This window comes from Medicago truncatula, chromosome 7, assembly GCF_003473485.1.
Source record: "Medicago truncatula cultivar Jemalong A17 chromosome 7, MtrunA17r5.0-ANR, whole genome shotgun sequence".
Taxonomy (NCBI): domain Eukaryota; kingdom Viridiplantae; phylum Streptophyta; class Magnoliopsida; order Fabales; family Fabaceae; genus Medicago; species Medicago truncatula.
This window is the reverse complement of record NC_053048.1, coordinates 34786507-34805104: the sequence shown is the minus strand read 5'-3', so window position 1 is coordinate 34805104 and position 18598 is coordinate 34786507. Positions and strand designations below refer to the sequence as shown.

General features: G+C 32.1%; 2 protein-coding genes across 2 annotated transcripts; both read left to right on the top strand.

Moving 5' to 3' along the window:
- The first annotated feature begins 958 nt into the window (after positions 1 to 958).
- Positions 959 to 3306, top strand: LOC11426685 (LOB domain-containing protein 19). Its single transcript, XM_003623695.2, has 2 exons — positions 959 to 1259; positions 3013 to 3306. Exons 1-2 carry the CDS (start codon positions 960 to 962, stop codon positions 3304 to 3306), a joined length of 594 nt encoding a protein of 197 aa, XP_003623743.1. The 5' UTR covers position 959.
- A 3846-nt stretch (positions 3307 to 7152) lies between these two features.
- Positions 7153 to 13048, top strand: LOC11433156 (65-kDa microtubule-associated protein 3). Its single transcript, XM_024770125.2, has 13 exons — positions 7153 to 7302; positions 9038 to 9121; positions 9281 to 9478; positions 9587 to 9832; positions 10029 to 10235; positions 10317 to 10472; positions 10577 to 10736; positions 11025 to 11176; positions 11269 to 11356; positions 11633 to 11706; positions 11884 to 11958; positions 12071 to 12266; positions 12377 to 13048. Exons 2-13 carry the CDS (start codon positions 9050 to 9052, stop codon positions 12805 to 12807), a joined length of 2055 nt encoding a protein of 684 aa, XP_024625893.1. The 5' UTR covers positions 7153 to 7302; positions 9038 to 9049; the 3' UTR covers positions 12808 to 13048.
- The last annotated feature ends 5550 nt before the right edge of the window (positions 13049 to 18598 follow it).

The following is an 18598-nucleotide window of genomic DNA, read 5'->3' as shown; positions in this document are numbered from 1 at the left end:
TACTCTCTCTACATTTTTCTCGTATTTCTTCCTCTAGGTTGTACATTGTTTTCGAACCAATTTATTTAAGTACTTGAATCTTTCTTTGCTTTTCTATCTAGCCTCTAAAACACTTTATATGTCTCTACTTTTTTAGTAGAGGAAGAATGAAGTGAGTATGAAAAGGAGAAAACAAAGGGGGAAGAAGAGATGACATATTTTTATTGGTGATGTGGCGCAGTCATAGATGTAGAAATCAATCTATTAACTTAATGAGTTGCACCAAGAAGTGTTGTCATGACACTAGTTAAAAAGTCAAAAATAGAATTAAAATATAAATTTGACGTAGAAAAAGTACATTTTAAAAGTTTTAAGGTGTTGAATGCATCATTAATAAGATAAATTTTCTTTTTTAAGTTTCTTAACAAGTGTTTTTAGAACATTTATTAGCATTTCGCTAACTAAATTGACAAAATAAACACCTTTATCAAAAATGGTTTGGGGAAGGAATTGAAGTGTTTTTAATAGAAGATACATCCAAGGAATGTTTTACTTTGTTTTTGTGGCTAGCTGAAGTGGCAAACACATTACACATTTGAAATGAGGGTTTAGTTGAAACATGTTACCTCATGTGCTTATATAGCTATATACTTAGTTAAATAATCAGATTGTTGAACTCAAGTGATTAATAATCGTCGATTAATAATGAATTGTTTGAGAGGATAAAAGTTTGATTGAATTTTTAGTGAGACAATAAGATTGATCAAACTTATCTCATAAGAATTTGAAGAAAAAAAAAAGAAATAAAATAGGTAACTACTATGAATATCTTTTATTTTTTTATGCAGTACAAGTAACCTTCTCATGACATGACTAGACTTATATATTTTATAAAGGGCATGTCCACAAAACTTGGTTGATCTTGAATAAGAGAGGGGGACACAAGAAAATCTGTCAGCAGAGTTTAGAGAGAGAGAGAGATGGATTTGGGATGTGGTGATGAGGGTGGTGGACCTTGTGGAGCCTGCAAGTTTTTGAGGAGAAAGTGTGTGAAAGGTTGTTGCATATTTGCACCATATTTTGAGTCATCAGGTCAAGGAAGTGCTCATTTTGCTGCAGTTCATAAGGTTTTTGGTGCTAGCAATGCTGCTAAACTACTCACACGTATTCCAGTTCATAAGCGTCTTGATGCTGTTGTTACTCTTTGCTATGAGGCTCTTGCTAGGGCTACTGACCCTGTTTATGGTTGTGTTGCTCACCTCTTTGCTCTTCAACAACAGGTATATACATACATACATATATATATATATATATATATATGTGTGTGTGTGTTTTGCTTTGATACTATAAACTTGATGACTTTGTTGTTTCTTCCTTCATTTTCATTTTTTCTGTCTAAGTAATTGGTATATACCATATAACTTGGTGCTTTGAAAACTGGTAACCATTAACCTGATGAAGGGTGACAAATTCAAATTAAGATTACATATATATATTTGATTAAAAAAAGATATTAAAATTTACTTCACAAGTCAAGAGAAATTCTAATAGTTCAGATGCAGTTAATGTATATTCTCAACTCAAGCTGTTGGATAAGTAATGCACTCTCCTTGTTAGTTTCCTTTTAGTGGTAGCTTTTGTAAACAATACTATAATTTATATTTATATATGTCATTTTTTAAGTTTAATGCAACATTAAATAATAATAAAGTTTATTACTTGTCAATAATAAATGGTTTAACTACTATCAAAAACAAATAATTTCATCAATAATAATAAAGTTTATTAATTGTATGCACAAATTCAAATAACTATTTTAACTAGTATTTTTCTTTAGATATATGAGTATGAGATCTAGACAAAAAAAAAGGTATAAGGAGTATGAGACCGGGGAAGAAGAAAAGATCATATTCATAGGGATTAGTTGCAACATCAAAGCAATAAAGTTAAACGCTGTAGAATGTGTACTTTTCTAAAGTAGTGGCATGACAAAAATCACTGTTCACTATTATGCATTGCACGTATGCCAAAATTTATTTTACATTGCATAGTATGTTCTGTTGGCTTTGACACCTTTGTCAGCTCTGGTTAGGTTTTATATGGAACGAACACATACACTAACTCCCCATGCCCCTTTCACGGTAGGTAATGTTATGTGCATGTCTTGTGATCTCAAAGGTTTAATATAATTAAGGACCATTGAATGCATGCATGATCAAACATATATTTACCACTAGACTTACCAAGAAACTTAGACGACATTCATGTGATAATTATAGTGAAACTTAATTTTTCAAAGAATTTCATAAATAGTAGGTTTTTTCTTTCTCAATGAATCAATCTTGTCTGATGATGAATGTTAATTAGAACGCTTTTTTTTTTTTTTTTAACACTTATTCTATCATTCACTCTTTAAATTTAATGGAATGAAATCGACTTGCTTTTGACACTTTAGAAACGGTTCTCATATGAAATGGTGTAATTCGTCATATGATATATAATTATATTTATAGCTGAAGTACTTTTTATTTATATATTAATTTTAAGTTGATGGAGCCCGTTTATTACATTATATTTTGTGAAAAAGATCAATTTTTGAAGTTTTATTTATTTCGTAGGATTTTTAAAAAAAATAAGATTCTGAAAATAAAATATATAAAACTGCTTCAAATAAAAACCTGTTTTTAGTAGCTTACTTTGAAAATCATTTTTAATAATTAAATTTTTTAAAATAATAAATTATTTTCATCATGGTAAACAAACACCAAACAAACTATATTTTCCTAAAAAACAATCTCTAAACTATTGGATATCAAAATAAATTTCTTATAATTAGTAACAAATGACATTTAATGTTATGACTACACAAACAATGTGGTAATGACAAACTCCAACATTATCCTAAACACCACAACACTGAAGCTGTTTCATTTGTCCTAACGTATTGATCATTTATATGGTAGTATATGAGTTTTTTTAGATAACTAATACTAGTTTAATAAATACAATTATTATATACTGAATTAATTACAGGTTGTGGAGTTGCAAGCAGAGTTAGCCTATGTACAAGCCCGTCTTTCAATATTGAATCGAATCTCTGAAGATCCTCAATTTCAACAGCCTCAAAGCTCTTCAATATCACCAACTTTGCAATCATCCTTACTTCATCATTTCTCATCAAACAATGAAACTTCTTACATGTCCATGCACTTTGGTCATCCTCTTCAAAATCAATATCATCCAACACCTTTTGAAAATCCATCATACTATTCTTATAATCAACAACTTCATGACCAGGAATTCCAAGCTTTGCCTAGAGAATTTTAGCTTTCAATAGGATGCATGTTATCTTATTGTACCTTGTAAGTTGTAAGTCAATATTTAACATGTTTTTGGTTTATTAATGGTTAAACCAAAATGTACTTTGGCTTACTTTTGTTAAGCTTTATGTAATGGTATGGAACTACAAAATCGATGGGTTCTTCATTCCTTTTTAAAGAAAGTTTTTGCTTAGTTACATTTAGGTGACTCTAAAACTCGACCACGGTTAAAAAAAGTAACAAGAATGTAAGGATATTTATAGCCGGAACACCATCCTAGACTATACAACAACAACATAAATCATCCAAACCTTCCATGTAATGTTATTGTCCACATTCTCGAACGTTTGAGGTTGTATAATAAAAAAATCATGTTAGATTGGTTTAGATGATATAATTTAAAATGTCCCATAGAATGTTAAAACTTGTGCATTAAAGTGTTTGACACATTTCATATTATATAATAGGAATCGTGTTTAGATCACATAAAATTGAAAAATCTCTAATTAAAATAAATTCTACAACAACAACATACATTAAACATAACAATTTTAACGCAACATAATTAAACTTTAACAAGATCACAAATCAACCAAACTTAGTCTTTTATCGGGTTTATCCATGCAAGGCTTGATTTCTTCGTAGATCTTCGGCTGAATACAATTCCCTACATTTCGTGAAAATATCTCCATTGTAATTGTATGCACCTTTTCTTTACACATCTCCATTGAAAATGGAGGAAGAAAGACAAGAAGAAGATGGAAAAATAAAAGTTTTTAAATTTGAATTTTTGTCTTCTCGTTTGATGGATTTGATCCCTCTACGAAATTTGTTTTTTTAGTTTTGGTCTCTCTCACTGTATGACTCATCATCCATTTTGTTAAATTAGTCTCATTGGCCACATCATCATTTGTTTGTTTCATACACGTTCTTGTAACATAACATGACGTTAGAGACCAAAAGCAAAACGTTTATAGCTTACGGGATTTATTTTAGAACAAAAAAAGATACATAGGCGAAAACAAAAAATGCACGAACTTATTGGGACGATCTACCTTTTAAGCCTTTATAAATTTTGTAGTTTGTTAAAAGTATTGTGACTTACTATGTACCGAATGATATTATTGAAAAGAAAACAACGAATCTATATAGCTCCATGACCATGATAGTCTTACTGCATATGTTAAAGATGCCACTTTGAAGTGATAAAACTAAAAAAAACTTTAGTTCCTATAAAATTACAAGGTTTTAAGTTTAGTTTTTACAAAAAAATTATTTACTTTTAGTCCCTATTTGCATTTTATAGGGACTATTTTGGAGGACTAAAAATATTCATTTTTTGTAAAAAAGTTTTCAAAATATGGATTATTTCTACAAACTACTATTATCGAGGACTAAAATTACCATTAAAATTTTATAAAGACCAAACTTAAAAACTCATGATTTTGTAAGTATTTAACCAAAAATTTTCATACATTCTTTATGTAATGTAGTATGCTTTCAAAGTTCTCGGAATTATAATGCTTTTTGCTTGCAAATAAAGCAACTTTGATTAGCAATGCAATGCTGTTTTGTTCCTTTTGCGTTGCTTCTTGAAGGTTGCGTATACTGGTTGAACTATTATAGAAACACATTATAATTTGAAAATTGATTGATTCTTATCAAATTTACTTAAATGGAACAGTATACCCAATAAATTAATGAAACATAAAATTGTTATTATCATGTTGGAGAATTGACAAAATAAAAACAAGTAGTTGGTAAGCATGAAAAACAAAATTGTTACGAAGAATTGATAAATTAATCTGAATAGAAAAATAAATAAAAGAAAAATGGAATTGAACGACGACGATAGCATCAAAGGACTATGGGAGAGTATGAGAAAATCTTGAGAATTTGTTGAGATAGTTGAGTGAGTGTGCTATGTATATTTTTAATTAAAATGTCTCATAAAATCCATTTTATAAAACAATTCATCTCTTTAAAAAAAAACAATATTCGAAATATGTAAACTCTTGAATAGTATGAGATTTTTTATTAATTGTGAAAAATCTCAATTATTGTTGTAATGATATCGACCTAAAAGGTCTAACCCAATTATCATTTGGATCGTCCAAACCTATCAAGAATAATACAAGATCAAATAAACGAATCAAACCAAGGTCGTTAGGGCAAGTGGTGAAGAAGAGGATTCGACCTACTACACCATCTCAAAAGTAATTTCACATCAAAATGGTGCACAAGACAATAACGATCTCTTACATCATACTGGAACCACTTCGTTTCACCTGAAATATCATCAGAGCGCCTACACGCTCCACCGCCTCAAAAGCATAACTGGTTTTTGGATAACTACCAAGTTGTTCCTATACACCGTGACTTCAATAACCAGATAAACATCTATCTTGGGTTTAGTTACGCTAAATGCACATTCAGATATACACACATCTTTCCTAGTAGTAAAGGATCCACTTGAGCAAGATAGGCGTCTCTGCCCATCTCTTATTTGTTATCCCCTATATCCGGATTAACTTCGTAATAAACCGCACCAAAGCTAAGGAGAGAAGATAAGAACAACCAAAGAGTCTGGCATCAAAAATATCATTATAAATAAGGGGTGTTTCTCCCATGTATGTCCATTACATTACTAACATGTTATACTCACTTTGCTACATGCTAGCACTCATTCTTATTTGGGCGTCATAGTGTCTTTTGCAGGCACACCCCCCACTTTAAAGAAGGAGCATACAACTAATTGCAGTAGATCTACTCACAGACGAAGGAAGCACACCTTACTTGTTCATACATGAACAAATGCTAATATATTTTGTTGCCCAATTACAATAGTCTTGAAGATCCTAATAGAATACCATCAAAATCATTTATAATTTCTTAAAGTCTTATTGAATATTATAAGCTTTTTTTTATCACCAAAAAGTTTTTTAAAATCTATTAAAATCCTTATCCCATACTCCGCTTAAACTTTTTTAAAAACTAAAAGTAGATTAAAAACATCATAGTAGTTTGGAGGACATAGACCTAATCGATGAAAAAAAATTACATTAAAAAGTGTTATTAGATCCTACTCTAGAACGGGAATCAAAAACATCTTCTAGTTTTCTCAAAATAACATCTTCTAGTTTTTCTTTTTTGATTTTTTCTTTAGGACCTACGTTTTGATATATGGAACATTTTTTCTTTTAATTTTATCCTCCACTTAATTTTCTTTTACCATTCTATCCTTTCTTACCAACCAACTATCTTAGTTGTTAAACAATAAGTTAAAGTTTACAATTACTATTTTTATCGACAAACAGTGCAAATTCAAACGACGTTTGTTTTGACCGTCTTGACGTTATTGTATATAAATTAAAATCCAAGTTTCTTTACAAAAAATTTCCATTCATAATTATAATAAGATAAACTAATTAACTTAAAACATTAAACCGTGAGAATAAAAAAAAATCAAATTATGATTAGGTTTCTTAAAGAAGAGTTTTTCCTATCTATTATGATCTTATCTAATTCGAGAGATTAGTTTTTATAATATGCCGTTCAAAGACATTTAGTTTTTTTTTTTTTTTGAAGGGTTTCATAGAAACTCAATTAAAAAATTGCTTAAAAAAACATCAAACCATGACTAATAAATTCATAAATAAAAAATCTTAACGTTTAAGAAATGTTTGAAGTTATTTCTAATTTTTGAAATTCAAATGTTTGACCCATAAATTAAATCAAATTAAATAATACTGCTCCCTATTTATTACACCTCATGAATACTCATGATTATTAAATGACGTGTCAATATCCTATTGGATGAATCCAAAGAAAACGGCTCCTCCTACTCCGTTTCCCTCCCAAAACCGATTTCGATTCTTTCACACATTGCTCGTTGCTCAAAAACCCTTCTTCTTGTTCTTCTTCTTCTTCATTCTTCACACTTCATTTCGTTCCCATTTTGAAAACCCTAAAAAATTCCCAATTCGTCTTCCATCGTGATCAGGTTCGATTTCATTCCCATTTTCGCTATCCCGCCATTTGTTTATTTTTGTGTTTGTTCAGATTTTAGTATACGGTAGTGATTTCGATTTTTACAATTTTTAGTGTTGCTTTTTACTGATTTACTACTCTCTTATCCGTTTTAGGCTGATATGCGATTGTACTTATCGGAGAATTATAAATGGATCAATTTTTTTTATTTTTACTGGAGATTGGGAATAGATGTACTCTCTATAGGACCTATTTTACTTACGGGATTTATAACTACTTTAGCCACTTTAGCGGCTCAGCCGGTTACTCGAGAATACCAACTGATGTTAGCAATGTATAGCGGTCAAATCAGACCATTTTCATTTTCTTCTCGAGACATTTTACTTTTTTTCATCATGTGGGAATTGGAATTGATTCCCGTTTATCTACTTTTAGCCATGTGGGGGAAAGAAACGTTTGTATTCAGCCACAAAGTTTATTTTGTACAGTGCAGGAGGTTCTGTTTTTTTATTAATGGGAATTCTGGGTATCGGTTTATATGGTTCTAATGAACCAACATTAAATTTTGAAACATTAACCAATCAATCATATCCTGTGGCGCTAGAAATAATATTATATACGGCATTTCTTATTGCTTTTGCTATCAAATCGCCGATTTTACCCTTACATACATGGTTACCAGATACCCACGGAGAGGCACATTACAGCATTTGTATGCTTTTAGCCAGAATCTTATTAAAAATGGGAGCATATGGGTTGGTTCAAATTAATATGGAATTATTTTCCCACGCTCATTCAATATTTTGCCCCTGGTTAATGATATTAGGTTCTATTCAAATAATCTATGCCGCTTCAACATCTTTTGGTCAATGTAATTTAAAAACAAGAATAGCTTATTCTTCGGTATCTCATATGGGTTTCATAATTCTAGGAATTGGTTCTATAAGTGATACTGGGCTCAACGAGGCCATTTTACAAATAATATCTCATGGATTTATTGGGGCTGCTCTTTTTTTCTTGGCAGGAACTAGTTATGATAGACTACGTCTTCTTTATCTTGACGAAATGGGCATATCATATACACATACACTTCCGATTGAAAGCATGTTCGGTGTAAATGTCACTGACACATGTGATTGCTTTAAATTATATAAGTATTTTTTCAAATTATTATTGGTGTCGACGTATCAGTATTATTGTCAGTATTGTGTCTGGAGTCTGTGTCTGTGTTTCATTGGGAAATTATTTGAGGTTGTTAAAATAGTACTTATTTGAGTTCAGGTTCAAGATATTTTGTTTTGAAATTATATTAACCTTGAGTAACAAATAACAACGACATTGGTTATTATTCTTGAGAAGCAGTGAAATGTAGGTAATAAATGCCACCACCATGGATTAGAAATGGATATTTTGTGTCTTCTTGAGACATTTATTTATGGTGCAACTATGATTGATTTATACAATATCAATGTGATTCCCATACTATGATTCACATTATTATTATTATTTTTGCGGAGAGCGAAGGGAATATGCATAATGTTTTGTTGATTGTTAATTATTCTATGATGATTTGTTCAATGATGTCTTGTTAATTGTTATTGTTCTATGTTTTGTTAAGTGTTATGTTCTTTTTCCTAGTCTTTTAAGCCTATGTTTAATTGTGACTTTCAATGTCTGGTTGTATTTAAGTAGAACACATGTTTCACATTTCCCTGTTATCATGTTGGCTGTTTTGTTTTGTTTTACAGCACCATTTTTCGATGTTCGGCAAACGCAGCAGTCAGTTATCTCATCAAGAAACAATGTGTGAATCGTTGCTTAAAGAACTTCAGGTTCTCCCTCTGTTGTCTATGTTGTGAAAATCTCTTTTGTTTCATCTAATGTTCCTTAATAGTTAAAACATTATTTGTGGTGCTGGTTCTTCTAGAGAATCTTAGGAAAAGGACTAACATTGTATTGCTTTGATTTGATTTTTGTGTGTTGTATGTAAGGTAATATGGGATGAACTCGGAGAATCAGATTCTCATAAGGATGCAATGTTGCTCGAAATAGAACAAATGTGTCTGGATTTGTATAAGAAAAAAGTGGATGAAGCTAAACTGCATAAGGCACAACTTCAGCATCAAATTGCTGATTATGAAGAAGAAATTGCTGGCATTTGTGCTGCAATTGGTGAACAATCACCACTTGTAAGTCTTGTTGGCATTCTACATTTGAGTTTATGATTTAGCCATTCTCTTGGCCAGAGCTGAGGCGGAAATTTTTCAACTAACATACTTCCATTGTCGTGTCCTTAGTTTGAGCCTAAGTCTTGTGGAAGCCTGAAGAAAGAACGTGAAGCTGTTATTTCACAACTTGAGGAGATGCGCAAGTTGAAAATGGAAAGGAAGAAGCAGTTTGTGGAAATCTTACATCAGTTGCAGAAAATTTCCAGTGAGCTCCATGGCAGCGCAGGGGTTAATGCAAACTTAGATGAGAAGAACTTATCTTTCGAAAAGCTTGAAGAATTGAAGATGCAATTACTTCAATTTCAAAATGAAAAGGTCGTTTTATTCTCTACTCTTATGTTATTTGTTGCCTGAATATTGCCCGTGTAATTTGTTGATGAAGTTATCTTTTATTTTCTTTCAAACCCATGACTTTTTCCCTAAGAAAGATACTAATAATTTTCAAATGTAAATTTGCAAAAAAAACCTTTCAAATGTTAATTGCTCAGATTTTTCTCTTAAATTGTTGCAGGCCAGTCGACTGAAACATGTATCTGAACTACTGGACTCTCTTAGTTCGTTATGCTTGGTTCTCGGTCTGGATGTGAAAGACAAAATTTGTGAGATTTGCCCAACTATGACTTCTACTGCTACAAAAGATGTTAGTGACCTTACATTAAAGAGTTTGTCTTCTGAAGTACTGAGTTTGAGAGAGGTTAAAATGCAGAGAATGCAGAAGGTCAGTATTCTTGCTCACTTTTCATCTTGTACAAAACCAGTTTTATTCAGCTAGAGTTTCTAAATTTTCATGCTGTATCAGCTTCAAAGTTGTGCAACTTCACTGTTAGAGTTGTGGAATTTGATGGATACCCCACTTGAGGAACAGCAGAAATTTCACAACATGACCAGTAAAATTGCTGCTTTGGAATATGAGATTACTGAGCCTAACATACTATCGATTGACAACATCGTCTACGTGAGTTTGTTTCTATCCCATTGTCTTGGTTCTGTTCTTCTATTTCACCTAAAATAAATTGGTTTCGTTTTTGTGATTAACTAAATGGGCTATTCTCCTTGCAGGTTGAGAGAGAAGTTAAAAGGCTTGAGCAATTTAAATCAACCAAAATGAAAGAACTTGTGCAGAGAAAGAAGATGGAGTTAGAGGAAATATGCAGGAAAACGCATTTGACTCTACAAACAGTTTTTCCTAGTGGACATCCAATAGAGTCAATTGACTCTGGTAAGAGTTTTCATTAGTTTTTGAAGATTCCCTGTTAGTTGTATCACAATTTCACATTACTGACTTGAAGTTCTTCAAGGATAAATTTTAAGTGACCAATGCATAGGTCATAATGATTTGGTTGAATTTGTTATGAACAGAAGAGATATGACTAAATTAAATTTCTCTTATTCATATGGTTGCACCGTTGCACCAAAATTTATATTTTCAAACTGCTTCGATATTTTGATCGTAGTGTGCCATGAACCTCATTGTATCTCTTTATCCTGTTTGAAAATTACTCTGCAGAATCTGCAAATCATGAACACATGTTAGAACAAATTGAGGACCAAATTTCAAAGACAAAAGAAGAAGCTTTCAGCCGGAAAGAAATCCTTGAAAAGGTTGAGAAGTGGTTGGCTGCTATTCAAGAAGAAAGCTGGCTGGAGGAGTACAACAGGGTGAGGCGCTAGTGTTATTGACAAAATTGAATATTTCCATCTTTGATTTTTGTCATGCTTAAATTTTTTCTTTTGATTATTTTGGTTTGTAGGATGATAATCGTTATAATGCTGGAAGAGGCACACATCTTGCCTTGAAACGAGCTGAGAAGGCGCGTGTTTTATTAAACAAAATTCCTGGTGAATATCCCTCTACATAGAATAATTCTTCAAATATATTACTATCAAGGTTATGTTATTACAATAGGCTTGATTTGGAAATGATATGTTGAAGTTGGCTTATTGATTCATGATTGTCTACATATTGTTAACTGCGATATTCAGTATTGATTTAGCGATTTAGCTAATGAGTAAGATGCGCCAAGAGAGGTTTAATTTTATATATAGTTCATGAATTATATGGTCTTTGTCCTCATTTGACCTTTATTTTATTTTGTATACATATCATTTCAACAGGAATGGTAGAGGCATTAACTTTAAAAGTTGCAGCATGGGAGGAAGAAAGAGCAGTAGAGTTTTCGTACGATGGAGTGAGTAATTTTAACAGAATCATTTGTGCAAATTTGATGAATTTAACAGAATTATCTGTGCAAATTTTATGAATTAGGCCTCCTATATAATGTATTACATTTTTCTCATAAAGTCAACACCTTAGATGTTATGCCTCATACATTTTTATGCCTTTTTGTTCATGGATGTGTGTTAAGACTCGACTGCTTTCAATGGTTGAAGACTACAACACCTTAAGGCAGGAGAAAGAGAATGAAAGGCAAAAGCAGAAGGTATGCAACTAAATGTGTAGTAGATGGTCTAGAATTCCCTTCTTGACATTTATTTGTTCCAATTCATTGTCTACAATTCAATTAGTTTGACTTGTTTTTGTATAAATTTTAGGATGAAAAGAGACTAAAGGGACAACTGTTGGCAGAGCATGAAACACTTTTTGGATCAAAACCCAGCCCAAGTAAAAGTGGGATAAAGGCTCCTAGATGTTCAACAGGAGTTCCAAATACCAGAAAATTTTCTGTTGGTGGTGCAATGCTTCAGGATCGAAGGCAATCAACTCTTATTCAACAATCTAACAAAAAAGGTAACACAACCAAGACAGCATGCCATTCAACTCATTCCACATGTATCATGTCTTTAAAAAAAATCTAAGGTGAAAATTTATATGCATTGTGTCATTTGTGGCTTATGCAGGAAAGGGTACCTCTAAGGTTTATGATCATTCAGCAAAGAAGACACCACAAAGTGCAAAGAGAATTGGAATTCAGTCACCATTAACTAGGAAACCCCTCTCTCCTGTTTCTTCCACAGTCCTATCTAAAGCCAGCATAAAAAATTCTCAAGGGCCTAAGAAAATACTTAATGTTGCAACAAAACCAATCCTGCAAAAAAGTGAAATGCTAATAGGAACTCCTCCTTCCAAGCCATTTATTGCTGGTGATGAAGAGAACATGAACCCAAATAACATGGGACCTTCCGTTCCAAGCACTCCTCTGACTGTCCCTATGTTGACTGTGGCTACACCAGACACTTCTAAGGCTGCTGCAAAGATTGCTCAATCATTTGAGTATTCATTTGAGGAGCTGAGAGCTGGTTTTGTTGAACCGAAGACTCATGCTCAATGACTCAGTAGTTTGGAGAGGAAGTTTAATCAACACAAAGACAGCTAGGTTGCTGACAAAATCACTGTTTTGCAATAGCAATATACTATCCTTTATCGACTCTTTGAAGAGTAAGACTGGTTTGGTGCTTCACTAAGCACATGTTTTTTTTTTTTGTTGAAACTTGTCCAAAGTTAAAGCACATTCTTATTACTGTAATGGGATTCAGTGTTTTTATTTAATCAAATTAATACTTCCGACTTAATCCAAAAAATTGTGTGGAAGGATGGTTCTTTTGGGTCACATGGATGTTGGATTGAGATATTCCTGTTATTTGTTTAACTTTTCTTATCCGAGTTTTCTACTTACTTTAATATGCGAATGTATCGAACATAAATCATTTAACATTGAACTTAATTTCGGTCAAAATCACTTTAATATGTAAGAGTTGAGGTTTGAACCATAAATTCTCTACTTATTCATGTTTTTTTTTTGAAAACTCGGTATCCGATCCAAGAATCGACTAATCCGAGGGGACCAATCTCATCGCCCACTTGCGGGGGCCCATTTAAAGCCAGAGCAAGCTCACTTTGTATGGACTTAGCCCACCGAAATTGACACCAGAGGGTATCGAACCTGAGACATCTGGAGGAGCAAACTCCAAGATCTCAAGCCAACCACTAGGCCAACCCCAAATGGATTTACTTATTCATGTTAAGAAGTGAATTTCTAATCATTAAGTTATTTGAAAAAAAAAATTATTGTTGCAAATGCCAAATAGGGTCTTAAGATTAATATTTTTCTTGAATGTTTAATTATTTAATTTAATAAGTATTGAAATCACTTGTTAGGAGGATTCATTTATTATATTTATTCATTTTTCAACCATTTCGATTGAGATAGTTTGGTTGATTTCAGCAATATTACTACAGTAAGTAGAAGTCAGTTTTGAATTAAATTCTACAAAACAAACACCTACCAACTTTTGACCATAAGAATTGTTGTTTTTCTTCCCGTCCTATGTGCGAATGTGATTGTGAATACATCATATAATATCTGTTAGACAAAAGTTGGAAGATTTTTAGTGTTCTTCTACCATGTGAAATGTTTTTAAGACAAAAATTCAAAACACTAAACTATTTTTTAAAAATTGTTTTTTAGTTTTCAAAAATTTGAAACACTTTCCAAAAACTGTTTTTTAGTTTTTAAAAATTTGAAAATAAAAAAAAGAAATTGTTAAACTATTTTTAAAATTACAGTTTTGAAAATTGTTTTGAATTTTTTAGTTTTGGGGACTAAAACTAAAACATGTAAAATGATAACTATTGTAAGAAGATGATTTGTATATTTCAAAAACTGAAAAACAAAAATTGTTTCAAACAAGACTCTAAATTCTCTATTTCCACACTACTCAATAAAAAAAACTCTATTTCCACATTTTCTACGTAGAAGAACACCACAAACCAAATAAATAAACATCCATTTTAGCCTCACAAATTGATGATACTCATATTGTTTTTGAAGTCTCTATATATGAAATAAAAACATTAAAACTTTTTGGTCATATTTGCGTTAGCCATTATAGTCCTATTGTTAACAAAGTCCCACTTATCCATAATTAGGACTAAGGCGTCACCATTGTTTATAGAAGATTAGATGCTTTATGTGGCACTAAATTTGGAATCTTATGACTCCATACAGGGAGGGGGCCATAAATTTAATAGTTTAATGTAGTAAAGAAAAAATAAATTTTCATATATAGAATATATAAATTTTCATATCATATAATATCTATGACAAGCAAATGTGAAATTCAGAATTTTTTTTTTTCGTTCTATAGAACTATAGAATCATTGTAACTACGGGCGATTGTCTTCATGGCCATGGGGTAGCATTTTTGTTAGTTTAAAGAGAGATGATATTGCACAAATATCAACAATACTCAATTCACTTCTACAACTACATATTTTAGTGATTTTTGATTTTTTTGACCGCATCCCCCTTCAGTCTTTGACCTCTCTCTACAAGTTTCCTTCACCGCCGCTCCTTCAGCCTTACCCCACAATCCAACTTCTACTTCCACCATGTAGCCGCGGTTGTCGGTGATGCGATCAGCCTCGCGGCTGCGTCATCACCAAACCGGTCGGTTTCTTTGTTGTCACTGCCACCCACGGTGGTGTTTCGAGGCTCTGACTTGGTTCCTACAAACGTGCCCTGCTTTTGGTTTCTCATTCGCGATGGTTCGTTCAAAATCTAGGCTTTTGATCTGGATTTGGTCTCAAAGGCGGTGGTTCATGCTACCGGAGCTCTAAAAAGACAATGTGGCTGCCTTCAGGGGACATGTCATGCTTTTGTTGAATCATAAGACTCATTGTGCTGATTTGTCTTGACGTGGTTCAGATTTCTCGTCACTACAGTCAGAGTTTGTTGTGCTCGAAAGAGCCGTAATGCTTGTTGTGCTTTGTTGTTGCAGGGGTAGTTGGTCCGTGGATCTGTCCGTGTTGGCGGTCAGTTCATATACCATGACTGAAAAGATGGGTTTGGTTTTGTTCAGATCCATCTCTGGTTTGATTATGATGCTCGCAAATGTATTGCTCCTTCAAGATCATGATGTGCTTCGTAACATTTCTTCTAGGCTAGAAATGGTCATGTACCTGTTATCTGTTGTTGCTGCGAATGGTGGGTGCGGGTGTTACCGTGTTGGAGGGGTGCTAAAATGCACTTTTGGCCCCTTATATTTGACTCCGTAGCAATTTTGGCCTCATATTAAAAAAAAACACTTTCCAGCCCCCTAACTTCGCCCACTTTTGCAACTCATAGGCCCCCTCTAATTTTGACCCAGTCAAAGGCTATTATTAAATTAAATTTAAATGGAAAAAATGATAGGAATAATTAATACCCTTAGGGTTAAATCAGTGGTCAAGATTAAAAGACTCAATTTAAGTGTTATTGTATTCCTTCAATCTAATAATCATTTCTTCTTCTCTTCTCTTCACCCCACAAAAATATTCCGCAGAGATAAACCCACAGAACAAATCGAACGAGCTCTTAATCTCACCGGAATCCATCCCGACAGCAACCTCGTCCTCGAACTTTTGCAACGGCATCGGTCCGATTGGAAACCAGCGTTTATATTCTTCAAATGGGTCACCAAAACCAACAACTACACACCCAGTTGTGAAGTGTACAATGAGATTATTAACATTCTTGGTAAAATGAAGCGTTTTGAAGAGTTACACCAAGTGCTCGACGAAATGTCACAAAGAAAATAATTTATCAATGAAGAAACATTTTTCATTTTAATTCGTAGGTTTGTGGCTGCACATAAAGTGGAGGAACTTATTAACATTTTCCACATAAGGGAAGAGTTTGGATTGGATAATGAGCTTGATTCGGAAACTTTTCGGACTCTTTTGATGTGGATGTGTAGGTACAAGCATATTGAAGAAGCTGAAACTTTGTTTCATAGGAATTTGAATAAGTTTGGGTTTTGTCGTGATATAAAGACGTGGAACGTGATTCTTAATGGTTGGTGTGTTTTAGGGAATACACATGAAGCGAAAAGGTTATGGAAAGATATTGCAGGTTTTGGTTGGATCAACTGTAAAAGCTGTAAGCTTGATTGATAGTTAAAAATCTCTTAATCTTGTTGTTGTTGCCTCTAAATATCCAACTCCTTCTACTTGCAGTGGTCTCATGAAACAAAGAATGAAGGAGGGTGTGAGAGAGTTGTTGGTGTTGTTCTTTTGGAGAACGTAAGAGAAAATGAATGGAGGAGGGAAAATTAGCTAAGAGAGGGAGCATGTGAATACTTTTAATCTTGACCACTAATTTTTAATCATAAGGCTATTAATTATTTCTAATTTCTTTTTTTTGTTTTTTTATTTATTTTAAATTACAAATGGCCTTTGACCAAGTGAAAATTAGAGGGGCCTATAAGTTGCAAAAGGGGGTGAAGTTAGGGGGCTGGAAAATGATTTTTTTTAATCGGGGGCCAAAATTGCTACAGAGCCAAACATAAGGGGGCAAAAGTGCATTTTAGCCTAATATATATATATATATGAGCACCTGACATAGACTAGAATCTGCAAGTCATTCCAACTCCGTTGGACTGTCTTCTATTCTTTTTTTTTTTTTATGTCATTCGACTATTGCCTTGTCAAAAAAAAAATATTGCACAAATATTGATATATAATTTATTGTCAATTATGAATAAATTTAAGTTCTTACAACTTCGTAAAGCTCAACTTTTATAAATAACTATTGTTTATCTTTTTTTTTTTTTTAATAAACTATTGTTTAACTTTTATTTTCTTCGATGCTGTTTCATTAAATATAAGAAAAAATTATTGTAAATTTATTTTACTTATCGATTAAGTTATATATAAGTTTTTTTTTAAAATATATTTTATTTCTTCTTTATATTTGACCCTTCGTAAAAATTGTGCGAGCTTCGCCGGTAATGGTAACAAATAAATGTGAAATTTGAAAGGTTTTTCTTTTCTATAAAATTATAGAATCATTGTAACAATGAGTGTCACTTTGAGAAACCAAAATGAATATTTACCATAAAAAAACACATGATCACCTAAGGTTTTGTCAAAAACATGTCCTAACAAATTTAAATAATTTGAATATGACTAGGTGACCCAATGTTATTGCTTTATTAACATGATCATAATTCTGGATTTCTTGTCGTATAAAGTCGTTTCTTATTTCCAGCATAGCCGGCTGACTGTATAGTTCTATCCTTTTGGTCGAGGAACATCCCCTGTTTAAAAAATGCATATTTCCATATGCCACAAATGATTTAATCATTAGTACATAGAAACTTTTTTTTTGTACACGCAGATCGCAACAATGAAACTTTTTTTCTTTTATGTAGGCAACAACGAAAATAAACATAGCATACTTAAGCCATTTTAAAAGTAAAATTTCATAAATTTAAAACTCTTTAATGAATTTTTGCAAGATTTCATCAAACAAATCCTTCGATTACTTGCAAAATTGAATAAATTATTGCTTCACATTCTTATAAAAAAATCATCGCTTCAAATTTTGTAAGTAATCGAAGGATTTGCTTGATAATAGTTTAGAGGTGATTTATGATGATATTTTTCTAATTTAAAGATTAAAGGAGAAAATGATAAAGAGATATAAAATTAACTTGATGGTTGAAATGAGGAAATTAAAGAGAGAATGTTAAGAATGTTAAGGGTTGGATTCCACTCAAGATAAAATGTTTCTGATCATAAAAAAAAAGATGATAAGCTGATGGTTTCAAGACAAAATTAAAGATCTAATCTAAAAATTATATTGTTTCTTAATCTATAAGTCAATTGTGACCTTTTCTCAAAGAATAAAGATAACCATGAAGATTTTGTTAGGTGGTGAGGAGGGGAGAGTTCAAGGATTTTATACCTTGAATTTTTATTTTTATTTTTTTCTTTCGCACCAGTTTTCGACCCACCACTTGGAATGAGTTCTTTGTCACCGGAGCTCAAACAATTTGGTTGTTTTACATTGAACTTTGAACAATCATATAAGTGAGTTTGATATTTATCTTAAAGGTTATGCTAACAAGTGTTATAAGGACATTTGTTAAAAATTCAAAAATATAAATAATTGATAAATTTTAGGTAGAAAAAATTATTTTTTGTTGTTTTAATGTCTTAAATGCACAATTTCTAAAAGAAAATTTTCAATTTAAACTTCTAAATAAGTGATCTAAGGGTACTTGTTAGCATTTCTCTTATCTTAATTCTAAATCTTAAAACGTTAAATTTATAGGTCACATCTCATTTTATAGTGTTTA

Bases quoted from the DNA above. Each gene is read 5' to 3' on its own strand.
- LOC11426685 (XM_003623695.2), top strand. From the start codon at position 960: ATGGATTTGGGATGTGGTGATGAGGGTGGTGGACCTTGTGGAGCCTGC. The intron at 1,260-3,012 runs GTATATACATAC...AATTAATTACAG, and splicing joins TCTTTGCTCTTCAACAACAG to GTTGTGGAGTTGCAAGCAGA.
- LOC11433156 (XM_024770125.2), top strand. From the start codon at position 9,050: ATGTTCGGCAAACGCAGCAGTCAGTTATCTCATCAAGAAACAATGTGT. The intron at 9,479-9,586 runs GTAAGTCTTGTT...TCGTGTCCTTAG, and splicing joins TTGGTGAACAATCACCACTT to TTTGAGCCTAAGTCTTGTGG. The intron at 11,357-11,632 runs GTGAATATCCCT...TCATTTCAACAG, and splicing joins TTTATTAAACAAAATTCCTG to GAATGGTAGAGGCATTAACT.